At 42.7% G+C, this 21,311-nt stretch overlaps 1 protein-coding gene across 1 annotated transcript; it reads right to left on the reverse strand.

Moving 5' to 3' along the window:
• Positions 1–1,780: 1,780 nt before the first annotated feature.
• top3a (DNA topoisomerase III alpha) lies at positions 1,781–20,811 on the reverse strand. Its single transcript, XM_069701365.1, has 19 exons — positions 20,494–20,811; positions 20,234–20,293; positions 20,070–20,143; positions 19,876–19,951; positions 19,550–19,658; positions 19,151–19,294; positions 18,787–18,957; positions 18,579–18,679; positions 14,688–14,762; positions 14,287–14,369; positions 13,796–14,006; positions 11,582–11,767; positions 11,251–11,380; positions 10,189–10,302; positions 9,580–9,745; positions 9,337–9,483; positions 8,322–8,444; positions 4,421–5,187; positions 1,781–2,475 (listed from the first exon to the last, which is right to left on the reverse strand). The coding sequence occupies exons 1-19, from the start codon at positions 20,716–20,718 to the stop codon at positions 2,312–2,314; spliced, it is 3,126 nt and encodes a 1,041-aa protein (XP_069557466.1). The 5' UTR covers positions 20,719–20,811; the 3' UTR covers positions 1,781–2,311.
• Positions 20,812–21,311: the final 500 nt, after the last annotated feature.

A 21,311-nucleotide genomic window follows, 5' to 3' on the forward strand; every position in this document is an offset into this window, starting at 1 on the left:
CTGAGTCGAAGTGGAGCTCTGTGCCCGCTACTGATCCGGCCACGGCCCGTCAAGATTCACTCTCATCTCATCAGTCCATAAAACCTTTGAACAATCTGTCTTCAGATATTTCTTGGCCCAGTCTTGACATTTCAGTTTATGTGTCTTGTTCAGTGGTGGTCGGGTTTCAGCCTTCCTTACCTTGGCCGTGTCTCTGAGCACTGAACACCTCGTACTTCTGGGCACTCCAGGTAGGTTGCATTTCTGGAATATGACAGCACTGGAGGATAACGGCTTCCTGGTAGCTTCACGTTGGATTCTTCTCAAATCTTTGGCAGTTAATTTGCGTCTTTTTTTTCTCAACACGTTTCTTGTGACCCTGTTGACTATTTGCAACAAAACGTTTGATGGTTCTGTGATCACGCCCCAATATCTTAGAAATTTCAAGAGTGCTGCATCCCTCTGAAAGACTTTTTGACTTTTCAGAGTCAGTTAAATCTCTTTTTTGCCCCATTTTGGCTGAGGAAAAGGAGCTGCCTAATAATCATGCACACCATGATACAGGGTGTTGATCTCCTTAGGCCACACCCTCCCTCATTACACAAATACACATCACCTGATATGCTTGGAGTTGGAAAATATGCATAAAAATGATGATATGGTCATAATACTCACTTGCCAAATAATTGTGCACACAGTGTATGATGTACTTGTATCGCTCTTCGGTCTTATTGACTCTCTTTAAAGTCAACTGATTTCCTTTACAATCACAAAATGTTACCAGTCACTTAAGTGAATGCCAACATTAAACATGAACATTAATGATATTGACTGAGGCATTGGCCGAAGGGTCCCCTGATCATTTGGCCCCTGGGCCAGTGCTCTGTATGGGCCTTTTCAATAATCCATCCATGATCAGGACAGGAAATACAACCATATCAGCAATTTCTGCTCATTTGCTCAAACTCCACTCATTAAAAATGATGTAAGTGTGGCCTCACAGGTGTGACTGGTTGTGTTTTGTTTTGCCAATTTTAGCTGCCTGAAAGTTCAAAACTCAAGACTGAACTAAAACAAAAACCAAAATAAAACATGAAAAAAGTAGAACACACTCCAAATAAAAACAAAATTTCAAAAGTTTACCTCCATTATCGCTTAAAAGATATAAGTAAGCAGGGAAGATTAAAGTAGAGTTTATTAGCATTAACTTTAAAATCTTTGGCTCTTACAATTCCTCAGACCACCAATAGAAAAGCCGAGCTTTGTTCTGCACTTATTATACTTTTAGTGTAAAATAAAAAATTTCTGATTCTCCCGACAACAACCACCTTCACAAATCAACAAATAGAAACAAACAAACAAAAATAAAACTCACTACTGTATGGTGAGGGATGGCGAAGAGGACCAAAAACAAACATGTCAATTCACACTCTTACATACGCCATTAATTTGTTAGTCAGAAACTGTGTGCAAATACACTTTTACAGAGATGTTTATTAATTAAAGTCAGCACTGCTGTGGCTGTCGCCGTCCTCCAGCTGCTCTCAGTCAAGCTGTGAGGAATGTGAATACAGTGAAACACAATAGACGAGGCAATAATTTGATCCAAGGGCAGATGAGCAGTTTTCCAATTACCTGCAGTTTGAGGTTACTGTGGTTACAAACACCTACAAGTATTAAAAGTAGCTCAACACCTCAGAGTGTTGCAGCGGTGCTACGTCTCTTCTCGAGTTTGGAGATTTTTCCTCTGGCAGCGACAGAGTTGGAAACGCACGTCTCTTTATTAATAAAGTTCAACAAGTTAGGAAATATGTTAAGTTTAATAGTCCAGCATTAACTTTTTTTTTTTTTTTATTGACATTTCAGTTTCTGTACAGATAAAAGTAACTGGTGAGCTTGGTAGCAGGACAAAAGGTAAACTTCATGTTGAATGTCTTTTCCTCCAAGGGGTCCAAAAAGAGCCAAACATCTTGAACAATGCAGATCTGAGGACACCCGAGAGATCAGTGTTGGGTAAAAACAAAAGGAAAAGTTGCAGTTTCTGTCGGGGACAGTCCCCTCGCAGACATGTGGCACACAGCAAACAGGAAACAGAATTTGTTTAGCGCCATTCATGACTTTGGTGTTGCACTCAAAGCCGTCCTTTTCCTCCTCGGGCTTTTATTAAAATGCTACTTGGTTCATTGTTTTTTTTTATCCCGGAAAAAGATCCATCGCCTGTGAAGAGAAACTTGCTGTATAATCTGAGCTGTATTTTTCACGATAAAATCCGTTGAGTTTTGTTCCTCAATCACTCCACACAGCTCCCGAGCATCTCCGGCACGGACAGCGGTCATCGCTGAGGACAGGTGACTCGGGTGTGTCCCGGCATGCGGCAGATGCCGCAGGTGCGAGGTTTCTTAACCGTGGGCGGTTTGTTAGCGGCGCCATCTCCAGTTATCTTCTTCCCCTTCCTCCCGCCGTCTCCACCACCATTAAATCCACCACCAAAACCACCTGATGCAGGGGAGCAGAGTTCAAAACAACCACATGACATGATTAGAGGCCACTGTGTAAACAAGCATCAAAGAAGTATCTGTGAGCTGTGACTGAAGAGATGGAGTCTACCTCGTGTGTCGATACCTCAAGGTCTCAGTGTTTGTGAGTCGTGACAGCTTTTTTTTTTTTTTCTTCTTTTCCTTTTTTTTTTCTTCAACCGTTAAATAAGGGAGGGTGATATCTCTCCCTCTCTGATGCTTGATCTGAGTTTCCATCTTGTCTGCTTTTTTTGGATAAACATGCTGTGTTTTATAACGCAAACAGAAAGCATTATCTGCTGCCATATTATGCCAGTCAGACAATTTGACGAATAAAGTGAAATGCACTGCAAATGAAGTTATATGAAGTATGCAAATTTCAAAGAGAGTAAAATGTAATGGTCAAAATCAGACCCAGCAGGTAGAAACAGTGACAAAAGGTAGCTATATTTAATCAAATCAAGCGCACCTCCAAAATCACTACATCCATGCGAGCTGTTCTGGAAGGATGTGATAATATACTAACATGACAGTGCTAAAATGAAGGTTCAATCTTAACCAGCGTCAACTTCTTCGTTTAGCTAGAATGCTAATGTGCCAATTGGCACTTGCTGCGTTCATGTTCACTGTATTCACGAGAAGAGTCCATATGAACCCCTCTTGTTGTGTAATCACGATGTCGAACCAAAGAACTTTCTAAAAGTTCCTGGTTCACGAGTTGTGACGTATCTGCTGACGTTGACTGAAATGGTGGAAGATATGGGAAGTACATTTTTTTGTTGGGCGTTGACCTAAATAAAGAGCCTTTCCTGCATTACGTTACCCGCCTGCTCACGTGCTAATTTTTTTAACCTCTGCGGCTTCTAGACGGCGTCCATGTTGCTGTTGCCTCGTAATGGTGGTTTTAGGATTGAGCCAGATGAAAGCCGAGCACACACGACTTCTCGTGTCATAACCACGAGCTCACGAGTTCCATTTAAAGGCAGCAACTACATTCATGTGGTGGAAACATCGTTAGTTTCACAAGTTTCTGATCATGAATTAAAGTGTTGGACAAACGGACGTTTTACCCCGATAATGACGAAAAGGGACTGATTTCAATTCATGCTGAAGGGACTGTGATTGTCTGAACCAAATGTCATGGGACTCCATCCAGTGATTGTTGAGCTGCATCAGTGTGGGCCGACCAACTGACAATGCCGTTTGCAGCCTTCGATGAGTGTGTCACTCTGTGTGTGTGTGTGTGTGTGTGTGTGTGTGTGTGTGTGTGTGTGTGTGTGTGTGTGTCCTTGTGTTACTATATGGGTTTTTCCTACCATTGGAACACTTAGGTGCAGCACCCAGGTTTTTTTTTTTTTTTCACAGCAGCTTCTCTGTAATCTTTGTTTTACCAGTGTTTGGTGATTATTATTTTTAATGCAGACTTTTTTCAGTAAATATACTGATGATGATGATGATAGTCAAAAATTATGTGAAAATGCACAGTTTTTAGTCCAATAACTGCCCACCACCACCCACTGCTACCACAGCACATATGCACTCCAGAAACCAGGGAAAACCCTACATAAGGAACTGTTCCACCTTTAAACGATCATAGTGAGGACATCACTGCAATGGGGACATTTTCACTAGTACACACTCCTTTAAGGGAATGTTTGAAAGTAAAGACATGGCTTTAAAGATAAAGGTACAAGAGGTTTAGGTTAGGGTAAGAGTACAAATTTGAGTTCTGCATTTACAGTGGCGAGAAAAAAAAATCTCTGAAACTTTGAAACAAGGCACGAGGAGAAAAAAACCCAACTCTCCAACATTTTGAGTTTGAGCTGTTCACAAGCTTGATGGCAGCTGAGCATCGCAAAAAACTCCACAACGCACACACGTGTCGTGTCAATGAGGGTTGAAATGTATTCGTGTGTGATTCCTACCTGGGGGGGGCACGTTCTCGTCAGCCCACTGGAAGAAGTTGCACTGCTGCTCTCTCGGTTTCCCGCAGACGTGGAACATCCGGCCCTTGTTTGGACCGTCCTTCTGCACCGTACGTGTCACAGCTGTCTCATTACAGTTGCACATCGTCTGTTCAGCGTGGCCTCCTGCGCCCACGTCCTGCCCTCTGCCTCCTCCAGACGTGTTCCTGAAGCCCAGAGAGGGCCTCGGAGGCTGCGAAGTCCTCGGTGCTGCCGGCGGAAGCCCTCGACTCTGCGCCGCCGCCCCGTCCTGACTCGGTTGATCTGCCCACAGGAAGAAGCTGCAGGTCCTGCTGCTGCACCCGTAGAACTGGCGACCTTGGTTGGGGCCGTCTTTGCGCACCGTCAGGAGGGATGCCTCCTGACCGCAGTTACACACAATGATATCACTGTTGGTGTCTCCAGTCAAAGCGTCGCCTGGAGGGGATCTTGGCTGCGGGTTCCAGGAGGGGACCGGAGGAAGGGAAGGCCGAGGATTAGCACCGGGAGGTCTGGTTTGCCGTGGTCTGGGGGGCCTCGGAGCTGGAGGACGAGGGTCATCTCCTCTTCCTCCCCTTCTGCCTCCTCCCCTTCCACCACCGACACCACCTCCTCCTCCACCTCCCCCTGCTCTGAGATATTTCAGATCCAGCACCTCTCTGAGTGTCTCGTCACAGCCGCCAATGCAGCCAACGAAGTCCAGAGGCATCATGGGAGGGAGACTGCCCCTGCGGAACTTGAACTTTAACCTGAGGATGGGAGGACACAGGAGTCAGCTTCAGTGTACACGTTACTCTGACAGAGCTGCAAACTGAACTCTGCTACACTGGGCTGCAATCCAACACAGACAAAACAGAAAGAAAGACGTTTTTATGTAAACAGACTCCGTAAATTCTCAGGTAGTTGGGTAAAACCTTTTACTGTCCGTCTTCATAGATACATTACATGAACTAATATTATGGCATTTGTTGCCTTGTAATAGGAAAAATTGTAGGATACATAAATCAGAATAGAGCATCGGAGGTCATTTCAAGGAGGTAGCACCATATTTTGTCCATCAGACCAACTTGTTAAACACTGGACAGTGCAGAGGACATGAGCAGAGAAAAAAATGTATAAAGAATAACCAGTGTTACTGTTAAAACATCCCACTCCTACTACACAATACTTTGATTGTACACATTAACAAAAAATACCCCTGGCCATTATATTGATATTCATGGTCCACAGAAGATGAGTCATAATGACTCTGATGTGCACCCTGACATCTTGTATAGAGTCATGAGCTTAAAGGTGATGATAAATTATTTAAAAGGAAATGAATGAAACATGGAGAACATCTGGATTTATTAAATGATGAGTTGCAGTTCAACAGTAACATTATGCGAGTACCTTTTGCACTTGTGCACAAACATTTGTGTTTGGATGTTTTGGTAAAAAGTTGTAAGAGTATTCAATTTCTTAGTTCAGCAAAGTGGTGATCTTAAAGCTTATTGTGTGTTATCATAAAATGTAATGACCGAACAAATCCACAGAAACAACCAGGTTTTAGTGAATTGGAGAACTGCAAATGGTAACAAAGCATAACATACAACCTCAACAACCATCTGGCTGGGAACCTATGACCCACTTTCACACTTGGAAATAACATGCGTTCTGGGTGATCCAATCAGAAATGGTCAACTCAAGTAATTGAAATATTAGAAATCAAAATATTGAATGCAACTGTGTTTATATCTGACCCGGTGTTTCCGCATGTGACCGTCCCCTGACAGCAGGTTTGTTGCTTTTTTTTCTTCCACCTAAAGATCTGCTCTTCTTATAAATCTTTTGCTACTGTAACAAATATCCTGCGTGAGTCTGCTGAGTTCAGCTGAAGTACACAAACAGCAGTGGAGATTTAGCTGCAAACCTAACGAGAGGCCATAAAGCAGCTGTTTATTGAATATGAACACGTCTGACGCGTGTTTAACCAAAGGCTCCTCTGAGTTTATTTTTCTTTAATTTATCTCGTCTGTAATTTCTGACCCACATAAGACCCACAGCTGTGGAAGAGCCGCTGCCCCCTTGCACAGTTCATTTATCCACCGCGGCGCAGAGCCCGACCCTCACAAACCTGCTGGAATAACTGAATAATCAGCCTGAACCACCGTGATTGGGAAACAAACAACAAAATATGTCATAAATCTCCAAAGATCGGCACATTCAAAATGAGGCTCCAGTGAGCAAGAATTTCATATTTTGTTAACGGCCTGTTGGCATTGATTTCTCTCCTGCGGTCTGTACGTGTTCACATGCTTATTTACTTGTATTTGTACATTATGTTGATTTGCATATAAAGTGGGGAAGTGAGATCCGATCACAAGTGGTCACAGTAGGCACATATAGAGACACATGTTATTGCCAGGTTTGAACAGGAACCTGTTAGCACCCTCCTTCGTTCCCTCGTTTCCTGTGTTCCTCATCATTATAAGCCGTGTAGTAATAATGCCCCCCGATTATCAAAATTGAAATGTAACAGTTTGTCCCTCAGCCGGGTATACTAAGAGCATATTTATAAAAGGGCACAGCAGAAATTTGTTTGTGTGACTTTTGATGGAAATATAAAAGCCATTTCTGATACACATTAATTAAACCCAGAGCTCAGTGATAGACGGAGGATAAACATCCATCAGAAAGTGGCATTTTCGACATGCGTGAGACAAAAATTGTTATGATACAAGTTGCCGTGGCGACCAGTGAGGTAGCAGAAAGCAACAGTTTATTCCTGCACACATCTGCTGCAAACAGCAGCTGAACTTCTCCAGTGAGCTTAAAGCTCCTGTGTGAAATCTGATTAAAAAACACTGAAGTGCTGTAGCTCAACTTTGAGCTCTGTACCAGATTGGTTGCTATGGTAACAGATGCTGGTACTTTGGCTCACTGCGAGCACGCGCCCTATATTTGGACTGAGCAGAGGCACGTGCTCAAGGGGTTCACGCCTACTTGTGTAAACAAGAATTTTGACAAATTTCTTGGCCTCGTGAAGCCACTCTGTGTTTGTTGCTGTTTGCACAGGAGAGAGCAAAATAAAACACTGCAGGTCTTCAGCACTGAATTGACCTCTGAGACAAAAATGTGCGCGTAGTTACTGCCAGTCTGAGTAGACAATTATATCTTTAATGAACATTTACATGTTTAAATAACATGATGCACAGTGACTCCCAACCAGTAGTGTGGTATAATTCAAATCAATTTCAAAGTAATATTAAATTATTATTTCTGCAGCAGGTTAATATGACAAGCAAGAATTTTTTTTATTTCATTTTTCATGGCTAAATCAGTGATGGTCAACTGTTTACAATCACAGCTCTTAAATATTCTTTACTTTCTGAAAAAGCTGTGTGGCAAACAGATTGTCAGCTGGTATTTTAAATCTTTTTTCTTTTTCCCTCTACTGGTTGGGTACGGCAAAGATTTAGCACTACATTTCCATAAAGTTTTAGACTGGGACGAGACAGACAACAAAGATTAAGCCTGTCATATACTGTCAATTACGATAATATTGGTATGCAGACTTTATCCCAACCACTGTAACACTTTGGTGCAGCCCCCAAGCATTTCTTCACAGCCCCTAAACTATTATAGCTTTACTAAAGGCTTTCTTTGACCAGTGTTTGGTGATTCATATTTCTATGGCATTTTTAAAGATAATAGTCCGAAATTATGTCAAATAACGGCCCCCCACACCGCTACCACAGCACATAAGCCCTAAAGAAACATTGAGGGAATACTCTGGAATAATATGTTCAAAAAGAATCACTGTGATAATAGTAATATTCCGACCTGTTAATATAATGACATCATACCTTTGACATTTTTGAGCATAAAAATCATTACTCACATGTGAATGGGGTGGGGCTGACAGGTGGGACAAATGCTGTCATCTCTGTTGACCTCAAGCACCATGTCGGGGAACCACACCGCTGTCTTGCAGGCTGGGTAGCCCACACATGACAGGTACTTACTGCAGCGGGACACACAGCACGTCAGATGCGTGAAAGAAAGAGGAAGAACAACAAGTTATTTTCATCATTTTACTAAGTACAGTGAACCCTCGTTTTTCGCGGGGGTTACGTTCCAAATAGAAACCGTGATAGGCGAAATCCGTGAAGTAGTAACCTTTATTTTACAATTGAAATAGATAGAACTGGACATTAAATATATCTACGTTACATATAGTCGTAATGTGATTTCAATGCACGATGCAAATCCGTGAAGCAGCGAGACCGTGAAAGGTGAACCGCGTTATAGCGAGGGTTCACTGTATACTGTATTTTCTTAGACTGCTTTTTGCCTTCATGCAACAACGCGAAACTTGCTTGTGATACAGGGAATCTATAATTGTGAATATTTTATATTACTTTGTGTGAAGGTTATGTTACGAGTTCAAGGCCTGTTTTTAAAGCTTCTCCTTGTTGGTGTGGGTTCCAGAGTGTTTTTATGTATGAGCCGCGTTGCTGGAGAGTCGAATCAACAAACGCAGATGTTTTAAAGGAATAATTCAGCATGAATTTTACAGATTGTTGAAATAAATGGTGCTGCTCCAACAGTATACATTGCAATGCAATAAATACACACCTTTGATAAAAAAAAACTAAGTTACTAAATGTTCACTGTGATGGATTACGTATTACATGCCAATCTCGTCCTCTGCCACTTATTCCAAACTAATGTGCATTTGATTTGTCGTTAAGGAGCTAAAACATGTTCAGCATGGTTCTTTAATGTGTGGTGTGTGAACAGAATAATCTGCATCGCCTTTTGAAGGAGTTTAAAAAAATATAAGAAATATAAGGCAAACTTAATGCATATCAGAGATTGCATCATTTAATTTCCAGTTCTTCGCCTCGTCTCACCTGTTTCCCTCCCTCCTCTTCTTCAGCACCATGTCCCGACCACAGTGAGGGCACTTTCTCACGGGCAGCGGGATCTCCATGTCCTGCTGCTCTACTTCAGTGATCTCCTGAGCTGCACCCAGATATGGAGACAGAGCTTCATCCAACCTGAGGGAACAACAGAAAGTTACCTGCAGTGATCACAGGGAAGGTGTAAGTAATCCATCATTGTGAACAAATATGAAATAATCATAAGCGACTAACTTCTTTGCCTTCTTGACAGACTCGATGAAAACAGTCTTGTATTTCTGGACGTGGTGCTGCAACACGCTCCGTTTGTTCTTCCTGCCCTCGGACACCAGCTTGAGGTCCGCCTCCAATTCAGCACGTAGGTTTGGTTTCGACATCTCGTGGCCCATCGAGTTATAACCTAAACAAACACACATATACACAGTTGATAGGTAGCATAACCGAGTGCCAGGGACAATGACAGAAAGGAAGCTTGTCAACATCTCTGTGTATTAAAGCTTACAGTATTGTGGTATGACGAGAGTGTATGTGTGTGTGTGTGTGTGTGTGTGTGTGTGTGTGTGTGTGTGTGTGTGTGTGTGTGTGTGTGTGTGTGTGTGTGTGTGTGTGTGTGTGTGTGTGTGTGTGTGTGTGTGTGTGTGTGTGTGTGATGTGTGTGTGTGTGTGTGTGTGTGTGTGTGTGTGTGTGTGTCCATGTGTGTGTGTGTGTGTGTGTGTGTGTGTGTGTGTGTGTGTATGTGTGTGTGTGTGTGTGTGTGTGTGTGTGTGTGTGTGTGTGTGTGTGTGTGTGTGTGTGTGTGTGTGTGTGTGTGTGTGTGTGTCCATGTGTGTGTGTGCACATACCCTCCACCAGTCCCATGCCGAGCTCTCCAGGGAGAAACCTCTGGTCCTGAGTCAAGCCCACATACATGCGACTCTTTATGGTCTCAATGTGGTCTGCATGGGTTGCATCTGTGCCTGAAATACACAGTAAGTAGAGTACAATTTACATCAGACATGAAGCAGTTGACACAGAATAAACAAAGTTTATGTTCTCGTCACAAATGATAATAAAATGATAATAATAATATCTTTATTTAATAGTCTTAATTAAGATGAATTTAATCTTAAAAACCAGGTTGCAGTGCTTTACGAACATTTTCAAAAACAATGAGCAACAGTTAAAAAAATATTGTCATAAAATACAATAATAAAACAAACAATAAATCAATTAAAACAGTGAAATCCATAAGTAGCGACTCTAAAATAGTGAGTTTTTAAGAGTGATCTGAAAGAATACGGTGCGTTATCTTCCCTGATCTCTTCCGGTAAGTCATTCCACAACTGAGGGGCTCGGACAGAAAAGGCCCGGTCACCTCTCATTTTAAACATAGACTGAGAAATGACGATGACAAAAGAGTCGCTAAGTTGTTTCCAAGGTTTGCTTCCAGTAATGTTGATCTGATTTTGTGCAAACAGGTCAACAATTCATCCTAAGGGAAAATTATATTTTTATCTATTGCAGACAATGCTGCACATCAATGAGGAGGACTGCTTTATGGTAATAATGTAAGTACAAGGTTTTTGTACCAGCGTGATGAAATATGTTCATTTGTCAGGTTTTGAAGTCAACGATGAGAAAGAACATACCAATTTTATAAACAAATGGTTTCCTCCTTTAAATTGACCAGAAAATTGAGGACGTTTTTGTAAAGTTTACAATAAGTATAAATGAACATATTCTAAACCGTGATAGAAGATTTGATACTGGGTCTCGTGAAAATCTGACAAAGGGCATGGGTGTCAAATTTTTGTGTACAAATTTCATTTGGATTCATCAATAGTTTCTTGTTTCTAATTTGTGGATTTGTGAATTCACACACACATTAGAAACAGAGTTTGCGGCTGTGTGTGTCTGTAACCTACCAATGCCGTGCTTCTCCATCAGTGTTATGAGGTCGGCTTCAGTGAGCAGCTGCGGAGGGCTCGTCTGTCCGTCCAGCATCTCGATAGCCGACGGCTGGAACTGGGAGCCTTGTTCGTACACTGGGATCAACTACAGAACGGATTTACTGGATTAGATCGCACACGGGCAGCAAGAAGCAGGAGGAGCTGGTATCTAATGAAGCTGTGTTTGTTTAGTTTGTGCTCCCTTTAGCTGAGACTGGTGATTGAAAAATAAATTGTATTAGATGGCTTAGACCTAAACCTTGGTACAGTTAGTTCACAGAGTTGAGAATTAACAGCTCTGACATACCTTGGTGGTCCACCTGTCGTACGGGTAAACGTCCAGGTAGTTCCTTGCAATGATCATGAGCCCCGAGGCGGAGAACTTTTCCTGAGCGATGTCTATCTCAACCACAGTCTCCTGCCCCAAAGCATCCTGGGATACACAAGCCAGGAAGTGCCGGACAATGAACTCGTAAACACGCCCCTCATTTCCCTGGGAAGAATGGAAGTGGACGGTTATCATTTCAAGATGTTTGTGTTTTTTCCCACAAGTCCATGTGTGCAAAAATGTGCAGGCAATAGTTTACAAAGTTCATAAACTACTCATCAGACAAAAAAATAAGAAAAAAGGGACCCAAAAAAATATCTCCCTTTAGACCTGATCAGTATTTTTCTTTTGACTATAACTGTAAAATCATCCTGCATGATTGCAACTTGTGTGACTTTGGGCTGCTACAGACTAAGGGTGAAACCTTGAGGTAATTGTTTCTGTCCTGTTATTAAAAAACCTTGGAAGGATATAACGGGGACTAGTTCTGTGTTATGAATGTCAAAAACAAGAACATTTTGCAGCAGAAAAAGATTTGTTACTGCTTTTGTCAACATATCCAAATACACTGCTCAAAAAAAAATCAAGGGAACACTGAAACAACACAATGTAACTCCAAGTCAATCACACTTCTGGAAAATCAACCTGTCCAGTTAGGAAGCAACACTGATTATGAATCAATTTCACCTGCTGTTGTGCAAATGGAACAGACAACAGGTGGAAATGAGGCCATTATCAAGACAACCCCTATAAAGGAACAGTTCTGCACGTAGTGACCACAGACCATTTCTCTGTCCTCGTCCTTTCTGCCTGATTTTTGGTAACTTTTGCATTTTGCCAGTGTCCTCACCACTAGAGGTAGCATGAGGCGGTGTCCACAACCCACAGAAGCTGCTCAGGTAGTGCAGCTCATCCAGGATGGCACATCAATGCACGCTGTGGCAAGAAGGTTTGCTGTGTCTGTCAGCACAGTGTCAAGAGCACGGAGGACATACCAGGAGACAGGCCGGTACACCAGGAGACGTGGAGGGGGACGTAGGAGGACAACAACCCAGCGGCAGGACCGCTATCTGCTCCTTTGTGCAAGGAGGAGCACTGCCAGAGCCCTACAAAATGACCTCCAGCGGGCCACTAATGTGCATGTTTCTGCTCAAACTGTCAGAAACAGACTCCATGAGGGTGGTACGAGGGCCCGACGTGCACAAGTGGGGCCTGTGCTTACAGCCCAACACCGTGCAGGGCGATTGGCATTTGCCAGAGAACACCAAGATTGGCAGCTTCTCCATCGGCGCCCTGTGCTCTTCACGGATGAGAGCAGGTTCACACTGAGCACATGTGACAGACGTGACAGAGTCTGGAGACGCCGTGGAGAACGTTCTGCTGCCTGAAACATCCTCCAGTGTGACCAGTTTGGCGATGGTCTGGGGAGGCATTTCTTTGGAGGGCCGCACAGCCCTCCATGTGCTAGCCAGAGGTACCCTGACTGCCATTAGGTACCGGGATGAGATCCTCAGACCCATTGAAGACCATATGCTGGTGCAGTGGGCCCTGGGCTCCTTCTGATGCATGACAATGCTCGGCCTCATGTGGCTGGAGTGTGTCAGCAGTTCCTGCATGATGAAGGCATCGATGCTATGGACCGGCCTGCCCGTTCCCCAGACCTGAATCCAATCCAGCACATCTGGGACATCAGGTCTCGTTCCATCCACCGACGCCACGTCGCACCACAGACTGTCCAGGAGTTGACTGATGCTTTGATCCAGGTCTGGGAGGAGATCTCTCAGGAGAACATCCGTCGTCTCATCAGGAGCATGCCCAGGCGTTGCAGGGAGTGCATACAGGCATGTGGAGGACACACACACTACTGAGCCTCATTTTGACTTGTCTTGAGGAATTTCCACAGAAGTTGGATCAGCCTGTGATCTGATTTTTCCACTTTTATTTTGAGTATGATTCTGAATCCAGACCTCCATGGGATTTTGATTTCCTTTGATCATTATGTTATTTTGTTCTCAACACATTCCACAATGTAATGAATAAAGATTTTCAACTGGAATATTTCATTCATTGAGATCTTGGATGTGTTGTTTAAGTGTTCCCTTTTATTTTTTTTGAGCAGTGTATAATAAGTCCCAAGAGGGCAACATTTCAAATTATAAGACCATGTATAAATTGTTCATGCTGCCATCCTACCTGCAGAGTGTTAGTGAACTTGGTGGGGTGTATGGGAGGGTGGGCTTGGTCAGACTTCTTCCCCTCCCGTGGGTTTGGCCCCCCTGGCTGGTCGAGCACCCGCTGGGCAAAAGTCCCCCAGTTCTGGCTCTGCGTCTGCTGCTCCACCAGCGGGCCGAGGGCCAGGTTAGCGGGAAATATGTTCGTCTCTGTACGAGGATAGCTGATGAACCTGAGCAGAAGCAGAAGAAAAAAAGAAGTTACAAATCATATTCACACAAACAGAGAAGAAATTCCCTGGAAATATGACGCCACTGGTTAACTCATCAGTCACACTCCTGAGCTGCCAGATGGTGTTTACAGCAACTTTGACAAACGGGTAAACTAAAAGACTGAAGTTCAAATGAAAGAAAACGGAATTCAGCATATGGTTAGACCGAGACAATACTTGGCTCCCTGCAAAGCATGTACATTACCTGAAATGCTGCTCGTTCAGAAGTTCACACACTCACCCTTGGGTGTAGAGTTTTTCTGCAATTTTCATGGTCTCCTTGGCACCTATTCTCAACTTCCGAGATGCCAGTTTCTCCATTTCCTGTGGGTCAGATCCACAGAGGACTGTTTGTAGTCTAACAAAGCAGGGACACATTCAGCCTTTCTTACATTTTCAACTTAATTCAAATCATTCAGTGCAGATAGAAATAAATCTGGGGAAAGACAGCAGGTGAATGACCTGCAGTAAAGTCCAGCCGGCTTTGAATCAAACTGGGGGCTCACTGCTAAAGTCATTTCCGCCCTTGTGGTTTGCGCTCTAACAACTCAGCTGCGGTTGTCTATTAACAAATGTGCTTTAAGATAGAGAGTACATTATGTGTGTGTTTGTGTGTGCAGCTGTTTAACTTTGTATTCTTACCACGGTGTCCAAAGGCAGCGGCCTCCACTTGCTCTTGGGTTTGCTGGTTACTGAGGTGACTGTTGCTATGGGATCCTGGAAATGAATAAAATTATACTCTCTTTACACATGTGGCTTTAACTCATCGTATTCAAGCAGTTCGACAACACTTTGAAAATCAACTGTGGCATCAAAACAGCTGCAGCAGCAGTTATACACGTGTAGATGCACTGATATCTGCAAGTACAAAACACACAAACAGAGTTGGTGCAGGTCCATGGTGTAATCTAGGATTTATATTAGATAAATACACTAATTTGTGTGATCAAAATGACATCAATATGTTGTCAAGACAACTATACTCTCATATGTTGCAGGATGTGTTTCAACATAAAGCCATTTTGCACCTGGTATAGGTAGGGTTAACCCCAGACCGTCTTTCTTTTAAGATATTTTTTATCATGTTACCTTTATTTAATTGCAACAGTTGAAAGAAATACAGGCAGCATTGGCAAGAGTGAGGTGTTAACATGCAAAAATAGGTACTCTGGTGTTGTTGCACTTTTCATTAGCATGGCTCTTAACCGTGGGGCCTCTGGACGCCCCCAGCTTCAGAGTAGATTTCGAGGTGCGAGAACAATGGTCAAACATTTTTAACTCATGAAATTAAAACTCCAACAATGAAAGAGGAGTTTGATAGTTCTCTGCAGCGGTGTTTTATCATGCAAATGGTCATTAGTCCATTAAGTGCAAAAGTCTAACCTGGTAAAGCTGAAAAAAAAGTCAGAGCTTGAAAACACTTTTGCTGCAGATATACAGATACTGTACGTGCCACAATGATGGTTTCATAAGTGAGAAAAAAAAATTCTTTGCAAATGTTTTATGAGGAAGGAAGTTCATTGAACTTGTTTGTTAAACCTCAAGGAAACATGTGGTGTGTTTTTTTGAGAAGAACACTGACCTTTTAAGTTTAATGTGTACGAAAACTGCACAGAGAACATTTAAAGATCCTGTTTTGTGTAAAGTGAGATTTATGTTTCTTTTTTAAATATATAGCAGGTCTACATGCTGTATAAATACTGTGAAAGTGTACACAGAGAAATGGACACAACCTGTATTCAGCAGCTGTGCTGCTTGGGACATAAATTTGTGATGTCACAAACTCACACTAATGCCATATGTCCGCCCTCTGCATGACCCACTACCCTGCAAGCCACAACTGAAGAAAACCTGTGGTTGGCCTGGCGTGTCAGCCAATCAGAAGAGATGGTCATTGATATCAATGTGTCTTAAATACATGGACACAAACTGTCTTTTGTTGATAGATCTCAGAGAGAATCTTAAGAAGGGAGATTTAGAACTATATTAAGATGTTTTTTTAGTACTTAAAACTACAAAAAAATCTCTTTATGGAGATCAAGACTGCAAATAAAACCATTAATTGATTTTCTTCCTCGTGCAGGACAGAAAAATCAAACACAGCTCAGTGGAGTTGCAATGAACTGCAGAGTTAAGCTGATTCTGTGTGGCTTTGTCACTACAAGTGACCTGTTTCACATTCTGCTGTACACAATCACGTCATCCTGTTACTATAAAAACATTGATAAGTGCAGTTTTAATGTATAATGCAGAGATCTCTTTACTGGCTTTGCCTGATTTCTCAGCACCCTTACCAGAATCAGACCCTGAGTGCACAGCTAAAAAGAGCTGCAGGGTGGCCTTACCAATCACATCCTTCCTTTAAAATAAAAGATATTGAGAGTTTCACACAAAATTTAATGTTAAATATATACAGGTGCATGTAATGCAATTTTACCAACTACCAACTAGTGTTTCTTTGCTATCTCTCCATGAACCAAAGTAAAGGAGGAACTGTAGATGTTTGACTGATCCCTGATGTACAAGGATGTACAGTATGTCTGACCTGAGTTTTCCTTCTGATACTCACATCTCGCTCAGTGGGAAACAGTGAAAACGAACTAAGTGATAATCACAGCGTTTGTCAGCCTCGTTGGCAAACAATACGTGTTTTTCTATGACAGTCATAGACTCAGATGACACCTCCATCCTGTCATCAGAAGCAAAACCACAAGGTTTGAAACAAAAAGATGTTGAGGCTGGACCAACCAACAGGAGATCATAACACAACAACATGTACCAACACTATCATACAAATTACAACAAAATCAAAACAGAAATGACCATTGTGACACACAGAGAGTGTGTGGGTGATCATGACTGTGGTTGTTATTATCAGCCCTCATTGCAGTATGATTATTGTATTGTATAAAAAAAAAAAAAAAAAAAGAATACAACACAATGACAAAACTGTGATATGGACAGAATACATGCAGATGTTGAGACAATAACAGTGAAACAAAGCTGGTAAAATAGAGAATAATGTATATTCTTGATTAAAAAAAAAAAAAAGGACAGGGAGAGAAACTAAAACATTAAACTGTAGTCAGTCTGTTAATTGTATAAGCAGGAGGTCTGGATGCTGGATGTAGCCTAGGGTCTTCACAAGCTTTCTGCTGTGGCCTGCCGGCACTTTGGTGTAGACCAACAGCCCCCAGTGGCACCCATACCACCACCCCCACCAGCACCAGCCACTTCCAGTCAGACCACCACTATCCGACACATATTTTTGAAAAGACCTTTAGCTATTAGCCATATTTTTTGTTTGTTCAAACACTGAAGGCGGATGAATAGTGAAAAGTGAAAATTGTAGAAAACCATTACCACACCGAGACTCGTTTGCGAAGTCTCACGGCTCCGTCTTCAAATACATGATTCAGATGGGGGATACAGGATCTTTTCAATGCGTAAGAGTGGTCGATTTTTAATCTGAAAATCTGGATTACAGCATGTTGGAGTGAGCTGGGGTGATGGGATGAGACTGCCTACAGGTGGGAGACTGACCGTCTGGTGCTCTAGTGTGGTCAAAACAACTTTAAGCTCAATGCTCTAAACTCATTGTATACTACTGCCATTGAGTCCAACCTCACCTCCACCACCACCACCATCTGGTACGCTGCTGCCACTGCCAAGACAAGGCCAGACTGCAGTGCATCATTCCCTCCGCTGAGAGGGTGATTAGCTACAAACTGCCGTGAGCATTAACATCCATGATAGATCACGACCAACCCAGACATAAACTTTTTTTTTGTAATTACTGCCAAGAGGCTGAGGGCTGTCTGGTCCAAAACTTCACACCACAGGACCCGTTTATTTCTGACTGTAGCTGAAACGGGCTGACAGGCCCACTGACTCATAGACATCACACATCACATTAACATCCATGATTTTATACTGCAGCTCTGTGAACTCCACACATATGACGCAGCTTATTACATCAAAGCAATTATTCGAATTCTTTGTCAAATACATTTTTGAAATTTCACTGTTGTGAACCACTGTATATTTTAATTTGAGTTCAGTACAAGCACAGTCTAATCTGTGTTGAGGTTATGGCAGGGCAGCAGTTAACTGTTGGTATCACTAAGCTTTGGCATCATGGTACTAGAAACTAGCACATTAATGAGCTTATTGCAAGAATGAAAGGTAGGAATGAAGGATTCGGCTACAAATAAGAATACTGAAAACAACTAAAAGCATCATTAAAGTAATAACTAGGAACGTCAACGTAACAAGGTTTGTAACATAGAATCAATAACTTACCAGTATTCAAAATATACTTTAGACTAGAGTATAGAAAGATTGAGGTCTCTCCTTAAATTAGCAATGTTTACACTTTTTTTTACTGTCTGCACACATAAACCTGAAATCAAAGAAAAAAACCTCAGATTTGTCGCTAACTTGTTGTGAAGAAAGAGCTACAGAATCATCAGCTGACCTAAAATGGGTTCAGGTACAATGTGCTCATCATAAAACATACAAACAGGCACATACCTCCATGCAAATCTGGTAGAGCACCAGGCACGCTGTGTGGTTGAAGAGTCGGTTTCTTTTCCAGCTGAACTCCACAGCGTCCTCGTCCACCTCATGGAGCACTGAGACAAAGACAGACAGGCAGGAAAGGAGTGAATATCCTGGTAAAACCTGAATCATTGCATCTCCACTGGACCTGTTCTGGGTCTGTGCATGGATGAGTTTGTACCTTTGATCTTGTAGAAAGTCTCAGGTATGAAGGCCTGGATGGCTTTGAAGCGCTCTACCACAAAGCCCAGAGTGGGAAACTGACAGCTGCCGTATGAGATCAGCTGATTGGCCAGAGACTCTGGAAAGATCTTCTGCAGGCGAAGCGTCTGGAATCGAGTGAAGGATGCACCTGCAGGAGACGATCACGAGAGGATTACATTACAAACGTACAGGGCTTTCTATTCAATGTGACACTTTTTCAGATCAGCCGGAGCACCACTGAAATGTGTCATCGCGCTCAAACTTGTGATTATGCTGAAGTATTACTCTTTGAGCCATCCCATAATCCCCAGAGAGTCTCTTTAAAGTGAGTCCAGCTTTACCTATCCGCAAGTCCAGCTCCTGGCGGACATCAACAGCATCGCTGATGTTAGCATCCGGCTCCGTTAGAGTCTCACATGCTCTCTGAATTGAGTTGGGGGTGATTTCAGAAAACTTTGCTCGAAAGACCTGCAAACTCGGCTTCACTAAAACACACACACACACACACACACACACACACACACACACACACACACACACACACACACACACACACACACACACACACACACACACACACACGGAATTAAGAGGAGCCTTTTGTGGACCGATCTACACAAACATATTTACTTTGCAGACAAAAGCGTGGCATCAGATTTCTCATCAAAGTTTTCCCCAAAATGGAGTTTAGATGTACATTCACTGCAATACCAATAACAATAACAATATCACTACAATACCTGCTTTGCAAACATCTATGACTTCAAAGCCAATGTTTTCTCCCTCCCTGTCACAATCAGTCCAGATGACCAAGGCCTGGCATTGCCTCGCCTCCTTCTCTAGTGTCCGCTGCAGAGAGAGAGTCAGGGACGGGTAACAAGAGAGGGAAGAAGGAGGGAAGAAAGGAAAGACAGAAGGTTAGATGGATAAACGGGGAGGGAATTAAAGAGTCATAAATTTGCAGCAACAAACACACAAAAAAACCATCATAATCGTCCACACAATAACACCAGAAAATGAGTGAAAGATCGCAAACGTGAAGTGACGTCCAACATAATGAGCGTACCTTGATTTGCATCATGTTATCTGGACAATACTTCTCTACTTCGGCATCAAACAGCAGCACAGGATTGCAGCTGTGCCTTCGGGGAGAAAATGTACAAAAACAAGCAGTTGTTATGATACTGTACTACGCTGAATATACACACACACACACACACACACACACACACACAGAAAGTATTTATTTTTTAAATTTACCACTTCTGGAACGGTGCTTTAAACTCCACACCGAGCAGATGACCTGACACCGATGTCATCGTTACGGTCACATTCTGGTGGAGACAAATCAGAGACAAAGTCAAATTCAGAGGACATTCAGGCGCATGTGTGCAGATTTCATTATTTCTCTTGGCTTCACTTACCTGACCAAAGAGATGATATTCATACTCGTATATTTTATTAAACTTTGACATTCCTTCCCTCTAAAAAAAAAAAGAAGAAAGAGAAGAAAGCAGTCAGTACTGGTACAATCATAGATGTGTCATTTGTATTAGTATGTACTCACTTCAGGGGGTACAGGAAAGACTTTTGAGACTTGTTTTTGTCCGTGGATTTATAATCTCTACACCGACTGTGAGTTTGATCTGTTTGGGGTGTTTGTCGGTGAGCAGACTTGACCTACCCTCCTGGCCCTGCCGCTGGACATGATCTCCGAGATGCCCTTGGCCGCATCGTTCTTCTCGGCCACGCAGAGGACCCGCTTGATCTGAGACCGGCTCCGGATCATGTCTGCCTCCGGCGGGATGTCCGGCCACCGGCCGCTCCGCGCCGCACAGAAACACCTCCGCTGGACCCCGAACCGCTGCGACCGAAGCAAAGCTCTCCCGAGGAGCTGCACTACCAGCATGCCCGGCCCTTCTCACATGGAGCCGCCCGTCCACCTCCAGGCAGCGGTGGAGCTGCTGTCCTCGGCCTGAGACACAGCGGCACAGTTAGCTCTGTTTACAAAATCCGCGCCTGGTTGTCAAAAACTGCCGTAAACGAGGTCGTAATGCTGTCGTAAAATCCGGGAGCTACCAAACCGTCAAATTAAAACAACTTTATAATAATAATAATAATAATACAATACATGCATTCAGATTTACTACTGCCAGTATGCGTGGCACATATTGTGTTATTTTGAATGCATTTTTTTTTCACAATAGTAATGCAAATGTAAATGATGAATACTTTATGTCCGTTAAAGAGAAAATACACCCTAAATAGGAATTTGCATTTCAGTATCTAAAATCCGTTCACCATAATTCATGCTGAGGTGATGTCCTTTGTAATTTTTTTAGGGAAGTTTACAATCAACAGTTAAATAAAACAAGTTTTTTTTTTTAAATTCAATTGGTGAGTACTTTTCAGTATCTCACCACCAAAATTGATTCCTGTCAGCATGGCAACTCTGAAAGCACTTCAATGTTTGGAAATAAAACTGTCTCGTTTTATTATACA

Source organism: Brachyistius frenatus, unplaced genomic scaffold (genome assembly GCF_029030835.1).
Source record: "Brachyistius frenatus isolate BFR_SWC_R1_liver_20210118 unplaced genomic scaffold, ASM2903083v1 Contig_36, whole genome shotgun sequence".
NCBI classification, from domain to species: Eukaryota; Metazoa; Chordata; class Actinopteri; family Embiotocidae; genus Brachyistius; species Brachyistius frenatus.